This window comes from Salarias fasciatus, chromosome 22 (genome assembly GCF_902148845.1).
Source record: "Salarias fasciatus chromosome 22, fSalaFa1.1, whole genome shotgun sequence".
In the NCBI taxonomy this organism is placed as follows: domain Eukaryota; kingdom Metazoa; phylum Chordata; class Actinopteri; order Blenniiformes; family Blenniidae; genus Salarias; species Salarias fasciatus.
Window position 1 is genome coordinate 23,793,464 of NC_043765.1, and position 15,745 is coordinate 23,809,208.

The 15,745-nt window shown below is 43.3% G+C and overlaps 2 protein-coding genes and 1 non-coding gene across 3 annotated transcripts in view; all 3 read right to left on the reverse strand.

Moving 5' to 3' along the window:
- hivep3a (HIVEP zinc finger 3a) overlaps positions 1-1,086 on the reverse strand; it is a 33,813-nt gene extending 32,727 nt beyond the window's left edge. The window contains exon 1 of the mRNA XM_030121112.1: positions 968-1,086. The gene's annotated coding sequence lies outside the window, so the exon portion shown is untranslated. The remainder of the gene's footprint in view (positions 1-967) is intronic.
- A 3,464-nt stretch (positions 1,087-4,550) lies between these two features.
- serinc2 (serine incorporator 2) lies at positions 4,551-10,720 on the reverse strand. Its single transcript, XM_030121161.1, has 10 exons — positions 10,583-10,720; positions 6,770-6,931; positions 6,508-6,686; positions 6,340-6,419; positions 6,131-6,268; positions 5,850-6,019; positions 5,664-5,754; positions 5,421-5,574; positions 5,114-5,329; positions 4,551-5,027 (listed from the first exon to the last, which is right to left on the reverse strand). Exons 1-10 carry the CDS (start codon positions 10,619-10,621, stop codon positions 4,889-4,891), a joined length of 1,368 nt encoding a protein of 455 aa, XP_029977021.1. The 5' UTR covers positions 10,622-10,720; the 3' UTR covers positions 4,551-4,888.
- On the reverse strand, positions 8,346-8,419 carry trnan-guu (transfer RNA asparagine (anticodon GUU)). The gene has a single exon. It is a non-coding gene; the product is annotated as a tRNA-Asn (tRNA).
- Positions 10,721-15,745: the final 5,025 nt, after the last annotated feature.

Here is a 15,745-nt window from a genome sequence, read left to right on the forward strand (position 1 = left end):
GAACGAGATAAGTGCATTCAAAATGACAAGTTGGTGGATTTTCTAATGACATGGGGTTCGTTTGAATATTCGGCATTGTTGAAATAATCGTTTTTGATAGATTTCATTTCATTTCCAAAGCGTTCGTGTAGGTGAGTGATAGATTTATCAAGTAAATCACGAATCATGATTAAAAAAAAATGTCTCCACTTAGGTTGTCTACAGGTATTTCATCGATGAATAATTCATTATATAAACAATGAAATGCCTGTTTTTGTTGATTCCTTGAATGGATTCGTGATTACGCGCAGTGGCCAACAGGGAGACCAAACGGTGCGCACCTGGGTGAGAGGAAGATCCTCCTTCAACGCAGGATTTAAAAGTGCAGATGGGGAGGATGAAAATAAATAAAAAGGCCTGCTAAAATGATGCACAAACTGGTGCGTGCCCATGCCAAGGCTGGCAGCGTGCACTGCAGGGCGGCGTAACGCTGAAGCCCCTCGGTGCGTAAAAGACGCTCCTCCGGTTCTCTCCTCCGTCAAGTTAAACGGAAACACAGAAATGTGGACCGAGGAAGCGCCTTCAAATTAACACTGTGCTCACCGTATCCACCCCACAGCCGGTAACGTTTATTCTGAATCGCGAACGGGGCAGATTTCCTCTCATCCTCGCGCTCCGCGCTGTGCCACTTGCCGCAGCTGCGCGCCGCCGCCGCCTCCTCCCTCAATCAGACAATGAATGGATCCAGGTTATTATTACAGAGGGGGGGATTGGGAAAACCCAGGGCCGGACCAGGACCAGGACCAGGACCAGGACCAGGACGCCCCCCCCCCCCCCCCCCCCACACCCATCCACACACGCGCATCACTGCGTTTCCTCCACACATCTCTCTGCCGCTGCATCTCTCCCTTCATCCATTCAATAACGACCGAAAATAAAACAAGCCCGAGGACAGAATCCGCACGTGCGAGCTTTAAATTGAACTAACCTTCAGGCCGCGTGCCGGCAGGAGGAAGGCCCGCCTCGCTGTCAGCGCGTGAGAGCTGTAGATTACCTGCAGGATGCTCAACTTCACTTCTTCTCTGCGGCGCGGCCGCGGCTCCACGAGATGCGTCAGGCTGGCGCGCGAGACGACGAGCACCGCGCCGGAAGTCACAGCAGCGGGACTCCAGAATAAGAGCAGGAAGCGCCTCCACCTCCTGACATGCAGTCCAGCCAAGCGATCAGGAAGGGAATCTTAAAAGTAACTTCAATACGGAATTAATTATTTAAATGGAAATAAAAAAATACAAAAAAAAAAAATCTCCTGCACCGATCATCCAGTCCCAGTTCGCCAATAAAGGGTGATAGGCACTGTTGAATTAAGTCTTTAAGACTTTTATTGACAAAAATAAGAACAATAATCACTTATTTTAATTAAATTGTGTATTTAAATTAGCAGCATTTATGTATCATGTATAAAAAAAATAAAGGTTTCTCCCACAAGGAGGCACTGATGTGACAGTCAGCAGCTTTGTGTGTCAATGTGCAAACCAAATGAGTACATTGTTTCCAATTTAGCTCTAAATGTGTGTTTTTGCCTGATGTTATTAATGTTTTGTATAAGAATGCTTGGGCCGCATGGTGGTGCAGTGATTAGTGCTCACATGCATCACACTGCATGTTCTCCCTGAGTGTGAATGGGTTCAGTCTGGGCACTCAGGCTTCCTCCCACGGTCAAATAACATGCATGTCAGGTTAATGGGTAACTCTGATTGGTATTTAGTCCTTTATTGGCACATTTGCACTTCTGCTTCCATTTTTCTGGCTTAAAAATTCTTTAAACAGGACTACTGGTTTACAGACGCAAAGTCTGCTGTTGTATTCCTTTTCTTCTCCTGAACAAGTTCAGCCAGACTCCGCCGTACCATATGAGAGGTTAAAAAGAAGAGGTATGGTGCGAATAACACAAAAAAATAATTAATGCAGCTGATAATCAGTGCAACAATCAATCAATCAATCAGATATAAGGACAAATTTGCACAATGAGGAGGGGGAAAAGACCTGAGCTCTTCCACTGACTTCTCTTTACAAATGTAAAAACAATATTGTTTTAAAACACAATAGAGAGAAATAAAAATCAACTTTGAACCGTTTTTGCAAGAAATAAAAGAGAAGAATTATTAAGTGAATAGTGAGATAACAGTTGATCTGGTACAATTTCCCGCCATACTACCAAGAGACCCCGCCCCTTCTCGGTGACGTCATACATTAAGCGTTTCAATAGGATTTGCAATGAAACTTTAGAAATTCTTTTAAATCTCATTATCATTCATTCAGCTTTTTTTTTTTTTTTTTTGCCTTTTTGAAACTGAATTATGTAAAATGTGTGTGAAGTTAAACCACAGAGGCGTTTTCGACTGAATGACATCAGTCTTGATGGTATTTTTACTCATCAATTATTCAACAAATAGCAGATGTCGTCAGTTCTGAATCGATCTGACGACTGAAATGTCCATTTTCTTCCGCCGTCACGTCAGAAACGCAACATCAGGGCGTCCCCACGCCGTGCCGAGAGGGCCGGCCGGCTCAACTAATGAAGCCCACCGGGGCGTTTAACACGTTTTGTTTTTCCACCCGTGTTGCCAGGTGAGCCCGGGCCTCGGAGGAGACGCACAAGGCCCTTGTTGACAGCGGGAGAGTTCCCCCCGATGGGAGCTTGAACCTATAACTGGCTTATGCAACTGATTAGAGCCTCATCCGGGCGTTATGTAACAGCATTAGGGCGGCCTGCTGCCCACAGCTGGGCCGAGAGGGGGGGCAAGGGGGAGGGGGGGGGGCACTGCCTCTGTCACCCACAACAATGTGGGTCAGCCCACGACTTCAGGCACGAAACATGAGGATTCACGCCGAGGTGCCGCAGATATAATCCCACAAGTATTGTTAACAGCGCGGTACAGAAAGCCTCCGTTCATTAATTCAGCAGATTACTCGCATAATCTGGTAAAATTAGGCTGCTTTGCCTTCTGTATGAGGGGAATACAGCCGAGAGCGGAGAGCAGGGGCAGTGGGACGCCGTCTCCGCAGAGGATTTGATATTTTACTTTTAAGTTAACGAGTCATTTCAACTGAATGTAAAATAATTCTACTGGAAAAAACAACTTTGGCAAAAACTAAAACCCGCTTTAACAAGACAACAGCTTTAAGTGAATATGTAAAACTTTGGTTGTGCGTTTATATGTTAATGGTGCCTGAAAACAAGTTTTTGAAAATGCTCCAGAGGTGGAAGTTATAAAAAAAACAAACTCTTTTTGAATGTAAAAGGGGGGAAATGCGACTTTTTGAAAACACTAAAACACCAAAACATTAAAACACATCTTTTCTGAAACGCTGCTGCTGCTCATGAACACGCCGGCCGCCTTGAAGAGTTGTGCTCCAGCTGATGGTCAATTAGGCAAGTTTAAGCCACAGAGACACATGCAATTACATAAAAATCATACAAATAACATTTAAAGAAAGAAAAAAGGTATATCAAAAGATGAAATGGAATTCATTGCAAATAAAGCACAGAGAAAAGTTAGAACAATTACAAGGAAATCAACTTGGTCGTCTGCTTGTTCTCCCGTTGTTGTTTTCGTGTTTTGTTCTCTGACAACAGCGGCGACTCTTCACGGCCCAACATGAAATTGAATATCGAGACATTAAACCTTTCTGAAACAAAAATGCCAAAATGAAGTGTTTTCATTTGTCATATAGACAAAAACTGTAAATCTGAAGATTTTACAGATGATTAAAATTTTATCTTCAACAGACGCTGGCTCCCCCCCACCCCCCCAAAAGAAGAAATATCCAACAATATTTGTATGAACCATAGAGATTCTGACCTTAACTGAAACTATCTTCCTTATTTGTGAGTTTCGTCTTTCCTCGATGACCGTTTACAGTCATACTTCGGTATCATTGTTCAAAACAGGCTGTGTTTCAGGATTGTGAAAGTGCAGTTTTCAATCTGACCTCTTCACCCCATCCAGACTCTGCAGATGAACGACAAACTGCAACATCGTCCTCTGGAATACAAACACAACGCTCAATTCTTTGGTCCTATTTTTTCATGAGTTAAACTCAAAGATCTAAGTTGTCTTCTGTTTTGATGTTCAAAGAACTGAAAAAAATCTCAAAAGCGCCTCTTTTGGTCATGAGGGCTGCAGAACTGACTGTATGCATGACTGATGGTGTGAAAGCAGGAAACTCTTTCCCTCCACATCATGTTGTGTCTGTGTGTGTGCTGCATCACAGCGGGAACACTATAAATCACATTTGAGCAGCGTCATGTGATGAATGACGGCGGCGCCGGAGCCTCCGGGAGCCTCTGCAGCTGATGGCTCCGTGAAGAAACCCCGAGTGCAACGCATGAGCCAGCGGCCGGTAAAAATAAACACAGAACACCCAACCAAGCAACTCTACAAACGCTACAGAGCGGTGGTTTGAATAAATCCTAGATAATTATCAAATCCAGCTCAGAGAGCCTGTGATGAGAGGACCAACAGCTCCACCTGCAGGACGGAGCCACTAACTACACTCTGACACACAACTCCATCAGATTGGCTTTTATTCCTTTAAAAAAATGACAAGAAAGTTTTGATTGTGAATAAAAAAAAAAAAAAACAATAACAATGGTCCCTCTGAACAAACTGACTGCAATATAACAATAAAGGCACTCCTGTTACAAAAACTGGCACAAGAAGAAGAAGAAGGAGGAGGAGGAGGTTAATCTTGAAGGTGTAGTGAAAGAAACCCGTCAGCTCTCCGACCCCGCTAAAGGAAACAGCGCTCTGGTTCAGGAGGGACTTCTATCTCAAGCTGAAGCTGGCGATGCTGCGGCAGCGTGGTTGTGAGTGAGCGCGGCGAGCTCGTCTTCTTCCTGGAGACTTCAGCTGAAGTCTCTGTCGGGGAGCACCAGCGGCGCCACCAGCGTCCACAGGTACAGCGCCAGGCCCAGCCAGCTGGAGCAGATCTTCACCCAGACGGCCGGCATGGACGTCTGCATGGACTCGTAGTCCGAGTTGGGCCTGGGGAGGGAGGCGGAGAGAGGAGAGAGAGAGAGTCGTGAAGCGTGTGCGGCGCTCCTGGCCGCCGTGGCGTCGCCGATACTCACTTGTACCAGTTGGTGAGGGTCATCATGATGTAGAGCGAGGCCAGGAGGAGGGAGAAGTGGAAGAAGGAGTAGCTGTAAGTCACGCCCTCCTCCTCGTTGTCCACGGCGCGCCGCACTCCGTCCTCGCCCGCCGCCGCCTCGTAGTCGGCCGTCAGGCCCTGGCCGTCCTCCGTCTGCATCAGTTTGTTCACCTGGGTGTTGTTGGACGAGCGGATGCTGACGGCGGAGACAAGATTGTTCAGGTGAGCAGAACAAAAGAAAGACAAACTACTTCCTGGTCAGTGGCACAAGAGATTTTGACCTCTACCTGGCATAAAGAGTGCAGAAGAGGAAGATGATCAATCCCACGATGCCCTGCGCGTCCCACCACTGCACGTTGCCCGGGGCGGCGGTGGGTCCGGGGGCCGGAGTGGGGCTGCTGGCCTGGACCAGACTCAACAGGCTGGGGTTACACTGCTTGTCTGAGATCGGGAGAGGAGGAGGAGGAGGAGGAGGAGGAGGAGTCAGACTTCCAGGGTCACTTTGTGAACGTTCTGCTGCCGAGACTCACCGGGGTTGTTGGTCATGGCCGACCAGGTGACGTACATGGTGTAGAGGGAGATGAGCGAGGCCTGGAGCAGGCCGGAGCTGGGCTGGGCCTCCTGCGGAGGGAACCAGTCACACTCATTCTCATTTAGGTTCTACGAAGCAGTGCAATTTGACACCAGTCTCTTTGTGAAGGGTTCGTCCTCCTGACCTGGACTTTGGGCAGGATGGCCACGATGGACACGGCGATGCAGAACAGCAGGTTGAGGCTGATGAAGACCTTGTGCGCCACGCAGCCGTCAGCGGTGGTGTAGAAGACGTAGAAGAGCACGACGGCGGTGAAGGCCAGGGCGTAGTGGACGACGGTGAAGGACAGCAGAGCTGACGGAGGGAGAAAACATCACAAAAACAATAAAAATGAACTGGATCTTTTTTTTTTTCTCATTTTAAATGAGCACAAATAGTTGAGTATGTTGAGCCGTTGTCTTTTACCTGCATACCAGCACTTGCTGTTGCCGTTCTCCGCCTTCTCCAGCCAGGACTGGTTCCAGGAATGGGCGAAGTCCACCAGCAGGATGAGCTGGATGATGATGAAGATGAAGGAGCCCACCACGCCGAAGTAATACCACACTGAGGAGAGGTCGGGGTTTAAGACACTCGGTGGGCGGTTTCTGTCCGCCGTGGGTCCGGGTCGTCCATACCTGTGGTGAAGGTGCCGTCGGGAATGAAGAACGCTCCCACGGTGATGCCGACCAGCGCCAGGAACTTGAAGAACCAGAATCTGGACAGAACATTTCACCCGGTTTAGAATTCAAGTCGGTCACGATGCCGCAGCGTCTCATCCCGCCCCTCGCCACGGCGGCACCGACCCGTTCTGGATGGCCGCCCGGGGGTCCTTGCTGCTGCGCACGCGGATCATGATGATGGAGAAGAGGAAGAAGAAGCAGGCCATGGCGAAGCACATGCGGTACACCGACTTGTAGCCCACGATGACGTCGCAGTTCACCGTCCCCGAGATGATGGAGTCGCTTTTACAGAAGCCGGGGATCTGAGCGGGTCGGAGGAGACGCCGTTTGGTGAGAACTCACAGCAGCGGTCAGAACAACCACGGGAAGTTTAGATGAGAGGAACCTTTTTCAGATGATCCTCCATGCCCGGGAGGATCATGATGATGGACACCAGCGTGCCCAGCAGCAGCAGGAAGGAGAAGGCCAGCCGGCTGATGGTGGAGTTGTAGGTGGAGGGGCAGCATGACGACAGGAGGCAGGAGGCCGAGCCGCACAGGCAGGACGCCTGCAGACACGACGGCGATTGGAACAAAGAATCACTTCCTGCTCGGAATGAGGGAAACTAAACGGCGTGTTGTCTGTCTACAAGCTCTTCTCTTGTTTTATTGAGGGATTTAGTGAGACAGAGCAAAAGATGAGGAATCGATGCGGCACAAGGTTTGATTTTCGGACTGCAAAGGACAGAGACGAGTCACCTGACTGAGAGAGAAGACTAACAGTGACACAGAACTCAAACCTTCTCAGCCACGGCTTCATTCAACCAAGTTCATATCAGGAAAAGCCACCACAATGACATCTTGTTATCTGAGGCAATGTTACTGATTAAATTCTGTGTAATCACTCTGAAAGACTCATGAATCAAGCTGCTATCACATGATTCACCAATGATTTCTGCTTCTGCTCAGTGATCAGAGAGTCCAAAGTGTTCATGTCGACAGACAGGGGCATCCCTAGGTTTTTTTTTTTCCGGGGGGGGGCTTAGCCTCCGGGAGATAAACAGGATGTAAGAACACAGAAAACTTATATGAAAGATTTAAGAAAATAAAAACCCACTAAATTGCAGACAAAGATAATTAAAATGGACTGAAATGGAGCATTGTGATTTTGGCTACCAAAGTGGGAATTTTGGCAAAAAAATGCAGCTGATCCATCATATTGTCTCTTTTCAAGACGTTTAGTGTGATTCCATTCAATCCTCTCAATTTTTTTTGTTTTTCCTCTTCTGGTCAAAACATTTTAAAATAACAAAACATTAGCTGGTCGGCCTAATTTAATCCTTCCAGCTTGACTGTTCCAGCTGTACACTCTTTAAAATGCTCTTAATCTTTAAACCAGAAGTTGGAGGGATCCTTTTAATGATTGACATGAACTGCACACATAAGAAGAGGCATTTCCAGCAGTTTATAACACCTTCACATTTCCACTTTTCACTCTGACAGACAAAACTGTACATCCAGTCCTCGACGAACCCTCCTCTACCCAACCCTAATCCACACAAATCACTGTAACTGGATGAACATAATTATCGGCTGATCATTCGCTCCAGTTTCACTTATCGAACCGATACAGATATGTTAAAAATGATCGATATCGGCCGATACCAATAAGCCGATATATCGTCCACCTCGAACTGCGCAGCAGCAAATCTTTCATATGTTTGCCAGCGCATCACGAGGATCTATCCTCAAACCTTAAATTACAGTCATCTCAATTACAGACTCTGCAAAAATATAGCTATAAAATAGAAAAACAGGGGAGCAGTAACAAAGAGGGAATGAGGAAAAACAAGAGTAACACACAGACAATAAGCTTCCATTCATTCTGTTCCTTCAATCATAGCCTTTTAAAGCATTCTTCAACATACCGATTCAAAGAAATGGATAGAGAAATCCAATCGTGTCAAATAAATAATAAGTGAGCGTCCCTGGGTGGGCTCGAACCACCAACCTTTCGGTTAACAGCCGAACGCGCTAACCGATTGCGCCACAGAGACACGACATGCTGCACTGCATGAGCTGTAAATCATCGCCGTCAGCACTCCCTGTGCCGCTCCGTCCCCGAGCAGCGGCGGCGCCGTGCATACCGCTCACAGATCTAGGTCAGCAGGTTCGCTTCCCACTCCCGTTGAGCGCCAGACGCTGTGCATCACACACACCGACGTGATCGCTGTCAGTGTTATACAAACCGCGTACCGCCACACACACACCGGTGTGGGTTACACGCCAGCTGAATTCAGAGTGTTCAAATGAAAAGCATCAGCAAAAAAGTGGTATTGTCATGAACATTGTGGTGACTATTATGGCCATATCGGTTTGTTAAATGTTTCCTTGCTGTGAATGAATTCATCCCTACTTCAAACCAATCGCTTTTTTACTGGCAAACTATGTTCGATTTTTATATTTTCTTCTTTGACATGTACAAATGTCACTCTGAAGACCTCAGTGCTGACAGACCTAGTCATTGCATTCTCTGGTGACCCACCCAGGGGTCCTACACCCCAGCTTGAGAACCAGTGTTTCGACTGGTGCATGCCAGAGGTACTGGAGCCAAGCCAGCCTCCATTTCAGAGTAAAAGACAGTGAAGACAGCTGCCACGCAGCTTCACAGTGTGGGCATACACTACACTGACCTGACGAGCGTACTGTAGAGGTCTCAAAATAAAAGTGACATTCCAGTTCATGAGATATCATCTTATCTTAGCTTCGATGGTTATCATGATTTACATTATAATATCCGAAGTGGCTAAATCAAAACTAAACTTCTATTTGCCACTGATGCACCATGGGTTGTGGTTTATGCAGATAAAAGAATCATTGCCCACAAAATTCCGGTCAGTTTTATCTTATCCAAATCGAAGGTTCTTTTTCACAGACCGGTGTGTTTCTTTGTTTACCTTACTGACAGTTTCGACAGCTGTCAGCCATCTTCCTCAGAGTGTTGTCACTGATGTTGTTGTGACGTATCTTGTGAAAAAGAACCTTCGATTTGGATTACACTTGGAAGACCATATGAACCTTTTTGGAAGAGTTTTATCTTAGTTTATTTATTGAAGCAAGCTAGCAAGTAGGAGTCTTCATTTCCTGCTGCCTCTCTTGCTCTGGTAAAAAACTATCAGATCACCCAGGTGCATGCTGGTCCAATGCCTGCAACCTCCCTAAATAAACTTAAGGTGGCCGTGGTAATTAAATCCACAAATGGAAAATAATTTGTCATTTACCCCAAAACAAACATGCAAAATAAACAAATAATAAAGCCAAACAGAAACACTACATGCAATAATAGGCAATAATAACCAAAATAAAGATAATGAGATCTCATCTCCTGGAACGTCACTTTTATTATGAAATATGTTTGAGTCTGGTAATGCTTAGTATATGAGCGCACAGAGAAATAAGGTGGTGGTGGCTGGTTTGACCACATTCTGCAGCCCCAGCCAGCTGTGGCACGATTATGGTGTGTGTGTGTGTGTGTGTGTGTGTGTGTGTGTGTGTGTGTGGGGTTAGGTAAGGTAAGGGGAGGCAGCCTTTGATTTCCAAATCACTGATTCCTACGAAATGTTACAGACAAAACCGAAACCATGCAGTGGCCCACTTCACTGTGGTCACCTGACTGGCGGCTTTCATCACGGTATAATAACCCACCGTAAAAACCTGACTGACACATATATAGGGTATATACATCATCATATACATATATCAAGCTCGTTTGATATAAAATGTAGTTTTATAATTTTCTCCACAACCCGGAAACTGCACTTCTTCTTTTTAAATCCACCTGACAAACACAAGATGTTTTGTTAAATTTTAAAGCTAATTTTAGTTTGAGATGTTAGATTACTTTTATTTTTATGGGGGGTGCTCAGATAAAGTTCACTTACAAAAGAAAAATCGATTCTTTTCCGCATCTTGACTGAATAATAATTAATAGAACAGTAAATCAGGACACTTTAACTTTATATTAGAAGATGGATAAAATAAAAATAGTCATAAATAATCTTTAAAACGCTCTCATGTGGAAGTGTTTTGGGAGGAAATGTAAAATATATTAGCAGGGTTCGTACACAGCGTCGTGTGTTCGACGCAACGTTTTCCTAAGGTCTAAATTACCGAGGTCTCTGGAAAACAAACACAAACACAACTTCGAGACGAATACTCACGCAGCTGGCGAGTGAGCCCAGAGCCAAACACGCTCCCATGTCGGTTTTAATCAGCTATTCCGTTGAAAACTCAAAACTTTAAGACTTCAGGAAGAAGCGGAAAAGTAAAAATGCAGACGTCAATCGTCTGAAGGGAATTGTTTCCGCACTCGGGAAAGATTTTCAGAATAAACTATGTCAACCCATGTTTCCCTCTAAAACTCTTGAATCATGTGATATCGTTGCAGTTTGACAACGTTTACATCTAAAACACAATAATTTTATTGATCTAAAATCGATGTTTCGGTGCTGTTTTAGTGCAATTATAATCTTAAATTAGAGTTGTCTCCGCTGTTGAAGTTTATTTTGAATATAACTATGACTTCCGGTGGCGTTTGTTGTTGGGCGTTGGTGAGCGCTCTTCTGTGACGTCATCCCAAACCTATTTTGATTGGTTCAGATAGTTGTCAGTCAAACCGTCCAGCCAATTGGAAGTTGCTGCGCACCTTCAAACACCGCCCTTTCACAAAACAATTCATAATAAAACCTCTAAGAGACAAATAGACAGTAATCTCACTGAAAGCAGCTGAAATGTCTAAAAGAACTTAATACAGAATCTTGCAAGATAAGAGAAATCATGAAATGCAACCTAAACTGAGGCTGTCCAGAAAATGTCTGACTCATCCTTAAAATTCTCAGCCTTATAAACTGATCCTCAAAACAGTTCTGGGTTCAGACAGTGATAACACGGGAAATTTCAGTGACTTCTTATCTCCCTCTATCGTCCATGGGACTAAACAATCTCATGAAAAGCAAGCAGCCTTTATATTATTTTTCAAAAGAACAAGTCACTCAGCAGTGAGAGATTTAGACTGCAGTTCACATGAAAAAAGTTAGAATAACTAATTTTTTTGACCATATTTCCTTGAATTGTTGTGTTTATCAGTTAAAATTATGATGACAGTCACTCAAATGACCCGAAATTCGCTAAACACTTTCACTGAGAGAATTAACTCTCCTCTCTCATCGAAGATGGATTACAATAGTTTGGGGTTGCACATTAGTTTGACTTTTTATTTCATTTTTACATTTGATTTTCAAATGAAGTCAGTTTTAGTTTCACTTCTTCAGTCGAGACATGCTGGATCTGGCCAGCTTTGGTGAAGCTGTTTGACAACACAGTGTCTGGCAAAGTTTTACAATTAAGAGAGTATTCAGTAGAAAAGGCACATGTTTTGTTTACAGTTTTTGTTGATTTCAATGACTGTTATGCAGGGGCAGGTCATTTCTGATGATTATTTGGGCAACAAAAATTACAAACTCTCTGTCAGATGGCCATTTATTGCAGCAGCCTTAAGAGTCACGGTAAATCGCATAATTTATGAACTTCAAATCACCACACAAAATCACCAATTAAATGTTCAATAATGACTTTATCTGAAGCATTTAACTTAAGTGGAGCAATTTCACATCAGAAAACACTCCTAAATGTGGAAATTGAACTATCCACCATTTTTAAAATTGAGATGCTCAAGAGAAGGCCAGTCCCATTTTCTCTTCAATGTTGAATAGTCCAAAATACAGATGGTCACAGTAGGATAACTGTGACATTTTCAAGCTTCAAATGAAACATCTGACCCTCATAATTCACCTGTACTGCACAGTAATAAAAAATAAAATGTTGCTATGACAGTTAAATGAGTTTTCTCTCCTATTTCTTTTCTTTGAGACAATTGCTAACCCTGAGCTTCATTTCACGATTAATCAATATTTAGAAAAGTTAATACCTGACAGTCCCTTCATTGATTAATCGTGATCAAAACTGACAGCACTAATATGTTTGTGCATAATTAGCTCTAAATTCCAGAATGCTGTTGCAGTAAACCAAGGTGAGCAGGTGGGGCTATATGTCACCAGAAGGGACCACAGGGAAAATATTTACAGTATTTTACTTTCAGTGAATATAGCTTTCTCCTAAATTGCATAAAATTAGTGTATCATGACTTCAGTCATGCTATAGTCCACTTCAGGTTGTACTTGAAGTGCACTTGATCTACACCTGTAGTCGCATGAGCCACTTCCAGACAACACTGAAGAGGCAGGAAGTGGATCTGGGATCATGAAAGATGTTCTCAGCTGCTTCTGACATGAATTCTACAAATGACGCACACTTGATACAGCAGTAAAATGCTTGATTTTTCTGTTTAAACATGAAAGGCAGTCGGCGGGATCCTTTAAAAAAGTTACCAAGACTGTCAGTATCGACCAAACCTGCAGTCCTGTTCCTCGAGCAAGTGCTTTTCAACTATGCACTTTGACCTGAAAGCGCATTTTATACAGCTTATAAGCAGGGAAGGACGTGACATCTTTGTGTCTTTGTGCCAGCAACAAGTGATTTTTCCACGGTTGAGTACAATGACCTTGTTGATGTTCTTGACAGCTACGGATGCAGGAGGAGAATCACAGCTAATACTCTTCCTGTAATTGTTGAGGAAACAGCACACAAAGAGCATGTCCAAAAGCCAATGTTTATGTCTGATTGCTGGAAAGAGATCACCCATCTCCCATTTCTAAGCAGTTTGTCTCTTATCATGACAGACAGACCAGCCACAGATAGTGGATGTGCAGGAACATCGCATCTATTCTCCATCAGGAGACGGCACGGTTCAAAAACAGTTTCATCATATGGAAACTGGCCTTTGGGAGTTCACTCTTCTGCACACAGCGACCTCCTCCATGGAAACAGGCTCAGGTCTCATCCTCAGCACCCTGCAGCTCTGGGAACGAACACATCGAAACTCTCCAACCCGATGCTGTGTCGCCACTTCATCTTTGTCTGATTTTGAGTGAATTCCATGTGTTGACAGCTTTGGACATTCCTGTTTTAATTTGCTTCTAAATGTATCTACCTTTGTGTTAATTCCCCATATTTATTTATTTTCCTTTTTAATTGTCTGTAGTCATTTGTTAACATTTAACCCTATTCATGTATTTCACATGCTTTTTTCTTCTCCAGATTCATTTATTCCTGTTTCATTGACATATTTCTTCACACGTTTCTGCTTCAATGTGAGTGCTGAACTCATGGGTTTTTCCTTGATCAGAGGGCAGAGAGCATTGTGTATGTCTTTCTCTAACACTGTATTGAGGAATGATTTTAGGACGTGCAGACGTCCTCACAGAAGGCGCAACACGATTAATTTCGGGGTCACCAACAGAAGATTAAAGAGTGAGGATACGGGGAGATGAAAATGCCAGTAGTGAGGAACAAACCCAACCCACTCATTTGCATCATGAAGCAGAAATGTATGAAGATTGTAACCAAGAAATGCAGAAAATAAATACACTTCAGTGAACAAACAAGGGAAATCACAATGGGGAAAAAATATACATGAATAAAATTTAAAAAGATTAAATAAATACAAGAACAAATTACATTTAAAGGGAAGTCAGTAAATGGTTGAAAATTGATAAATCTACATTTTCTAATGATGAAATATCTATAATTATGTAGAAAATGTTGCATGCCAGAGCAGGTTCATTCTTTCGATCCATTCATTTAATTTTCATTAAGGCAGTTTTGATCCTGCTTTTTTATTATAAGAGAAGACAACAGTGAACAGAAAACAAGATGGAATCCTGGGTCTATAAACTGATCTTTACTTCATGTTGAACAAATGCAAGCATTTCTCCCAGGCCACACTGGTTCCTCCTCCTGAACCGACTGAAGAAAGTCTGATGTACAATTTGATTCCGCCCTCCTGGCTTTGTTGTGCTGAACAAAGTCAATCAGGACTTTGAACCGAGAGCAAACAAGCAAAACAAAGCCTGTGCTGGAAAAGCTAAATAGAGTTGCTCAGCTTTTGTTCTTGATGAGTCTTTAATTTCACAAATTCAACATAAACCAGTCTATTACATAAAAGTTTTTGAGCTGTTGTTGTCACAGGTTAACTATGGCAGGAATGGGGCAAAAGTAGCTCAGGTTTGTAAAGTGTGCAGACTCTTGGAAGAGGGTAATGCTCCATTCTTCATCAAATGCTGCCCCCCAGTGGTCAGAAATGTAAACATAACAGGTGAGATAATGCCCATATCTCATCTCAACAACGATTAAAAACAGATGTCTGCAAACTTCAAACTAAACAGCAAATGGAGTCCACTTAACATTTTATCCGCTGATTTAACAGCCGTCAAAACGCTTTACAATGTTCCTCACATTCACACAGCAAGAGAGGCGGCTGCCATGCAAGGCACTCCCTCCAACCACTGGGTGTAGTTTGGGGTTGCTCAAGGACACAGATGGCGAATTAAACTTGCAACTTTCAGACTGAGAGATGACCTGCTCTGTCAGCTGATCCACAGCCGCCCAGAAGAGAAATATTTGCCAAAGTCTCAAAAGACAAATCAGGTTAAGCATAAAGTTTTGCTGCAGCTGTATAAATGCTGGAAGAATTTAAACAATTACCAATGAAGTGTCAAGACATTTAGCTTGTCATAGACATGTGAACAATGACTTCTCAACCAAAATTTTGATTTTTTAAAATATTCATTAAATTTAAATGAATGCAAATTGATTAAAATCCTTAAAAATATTCTTCAACTTGTGAAGACAATAAAGACCACAAAATGATCACATTTCTTTTCATTCTTTCTTTCTTTCTTTCTTATTTTTTAACAATTATTGGTAGTTTCACTGATATGTTTTGGAAACTTAGTAGTACTTTTGATACTCTTACTTGACTACCCTCCTGAAACCCTAACCATGCTTTTAGTCAAGATGTGTCATCCCAAATGATTTAAGAAAAATTCACTGGAAAAGTATATTGAAACAAGATATAAATCATGATTTTCAAGGTACAAGTTCTTTAGATGAAGTGATAAAAAAAAAAAAAAAAAAAAAAAACTGAAAATATAACCAAGTAAAAGTTGCCTCACAACAAAATTTTCTCAGCTTCAATGCGCACCCTCAACTAGTACAGGGAAATATACCAGGTGGGATTTAATGCATAACGAATGATTTTGACAGCAACCTGAAAGTCACCGCCGATGTGTGGACCAAACGAAAATCTTTTCTTGTCTTGTCATGTCATCATCCAAGCTGGCAAATCATTGCAGTCGCTGGAACAAGAACAAGGTTGGGCTTCAGTCTACCAAATGAAGGCTTTTGACCGGTGGAGAGACTCACTG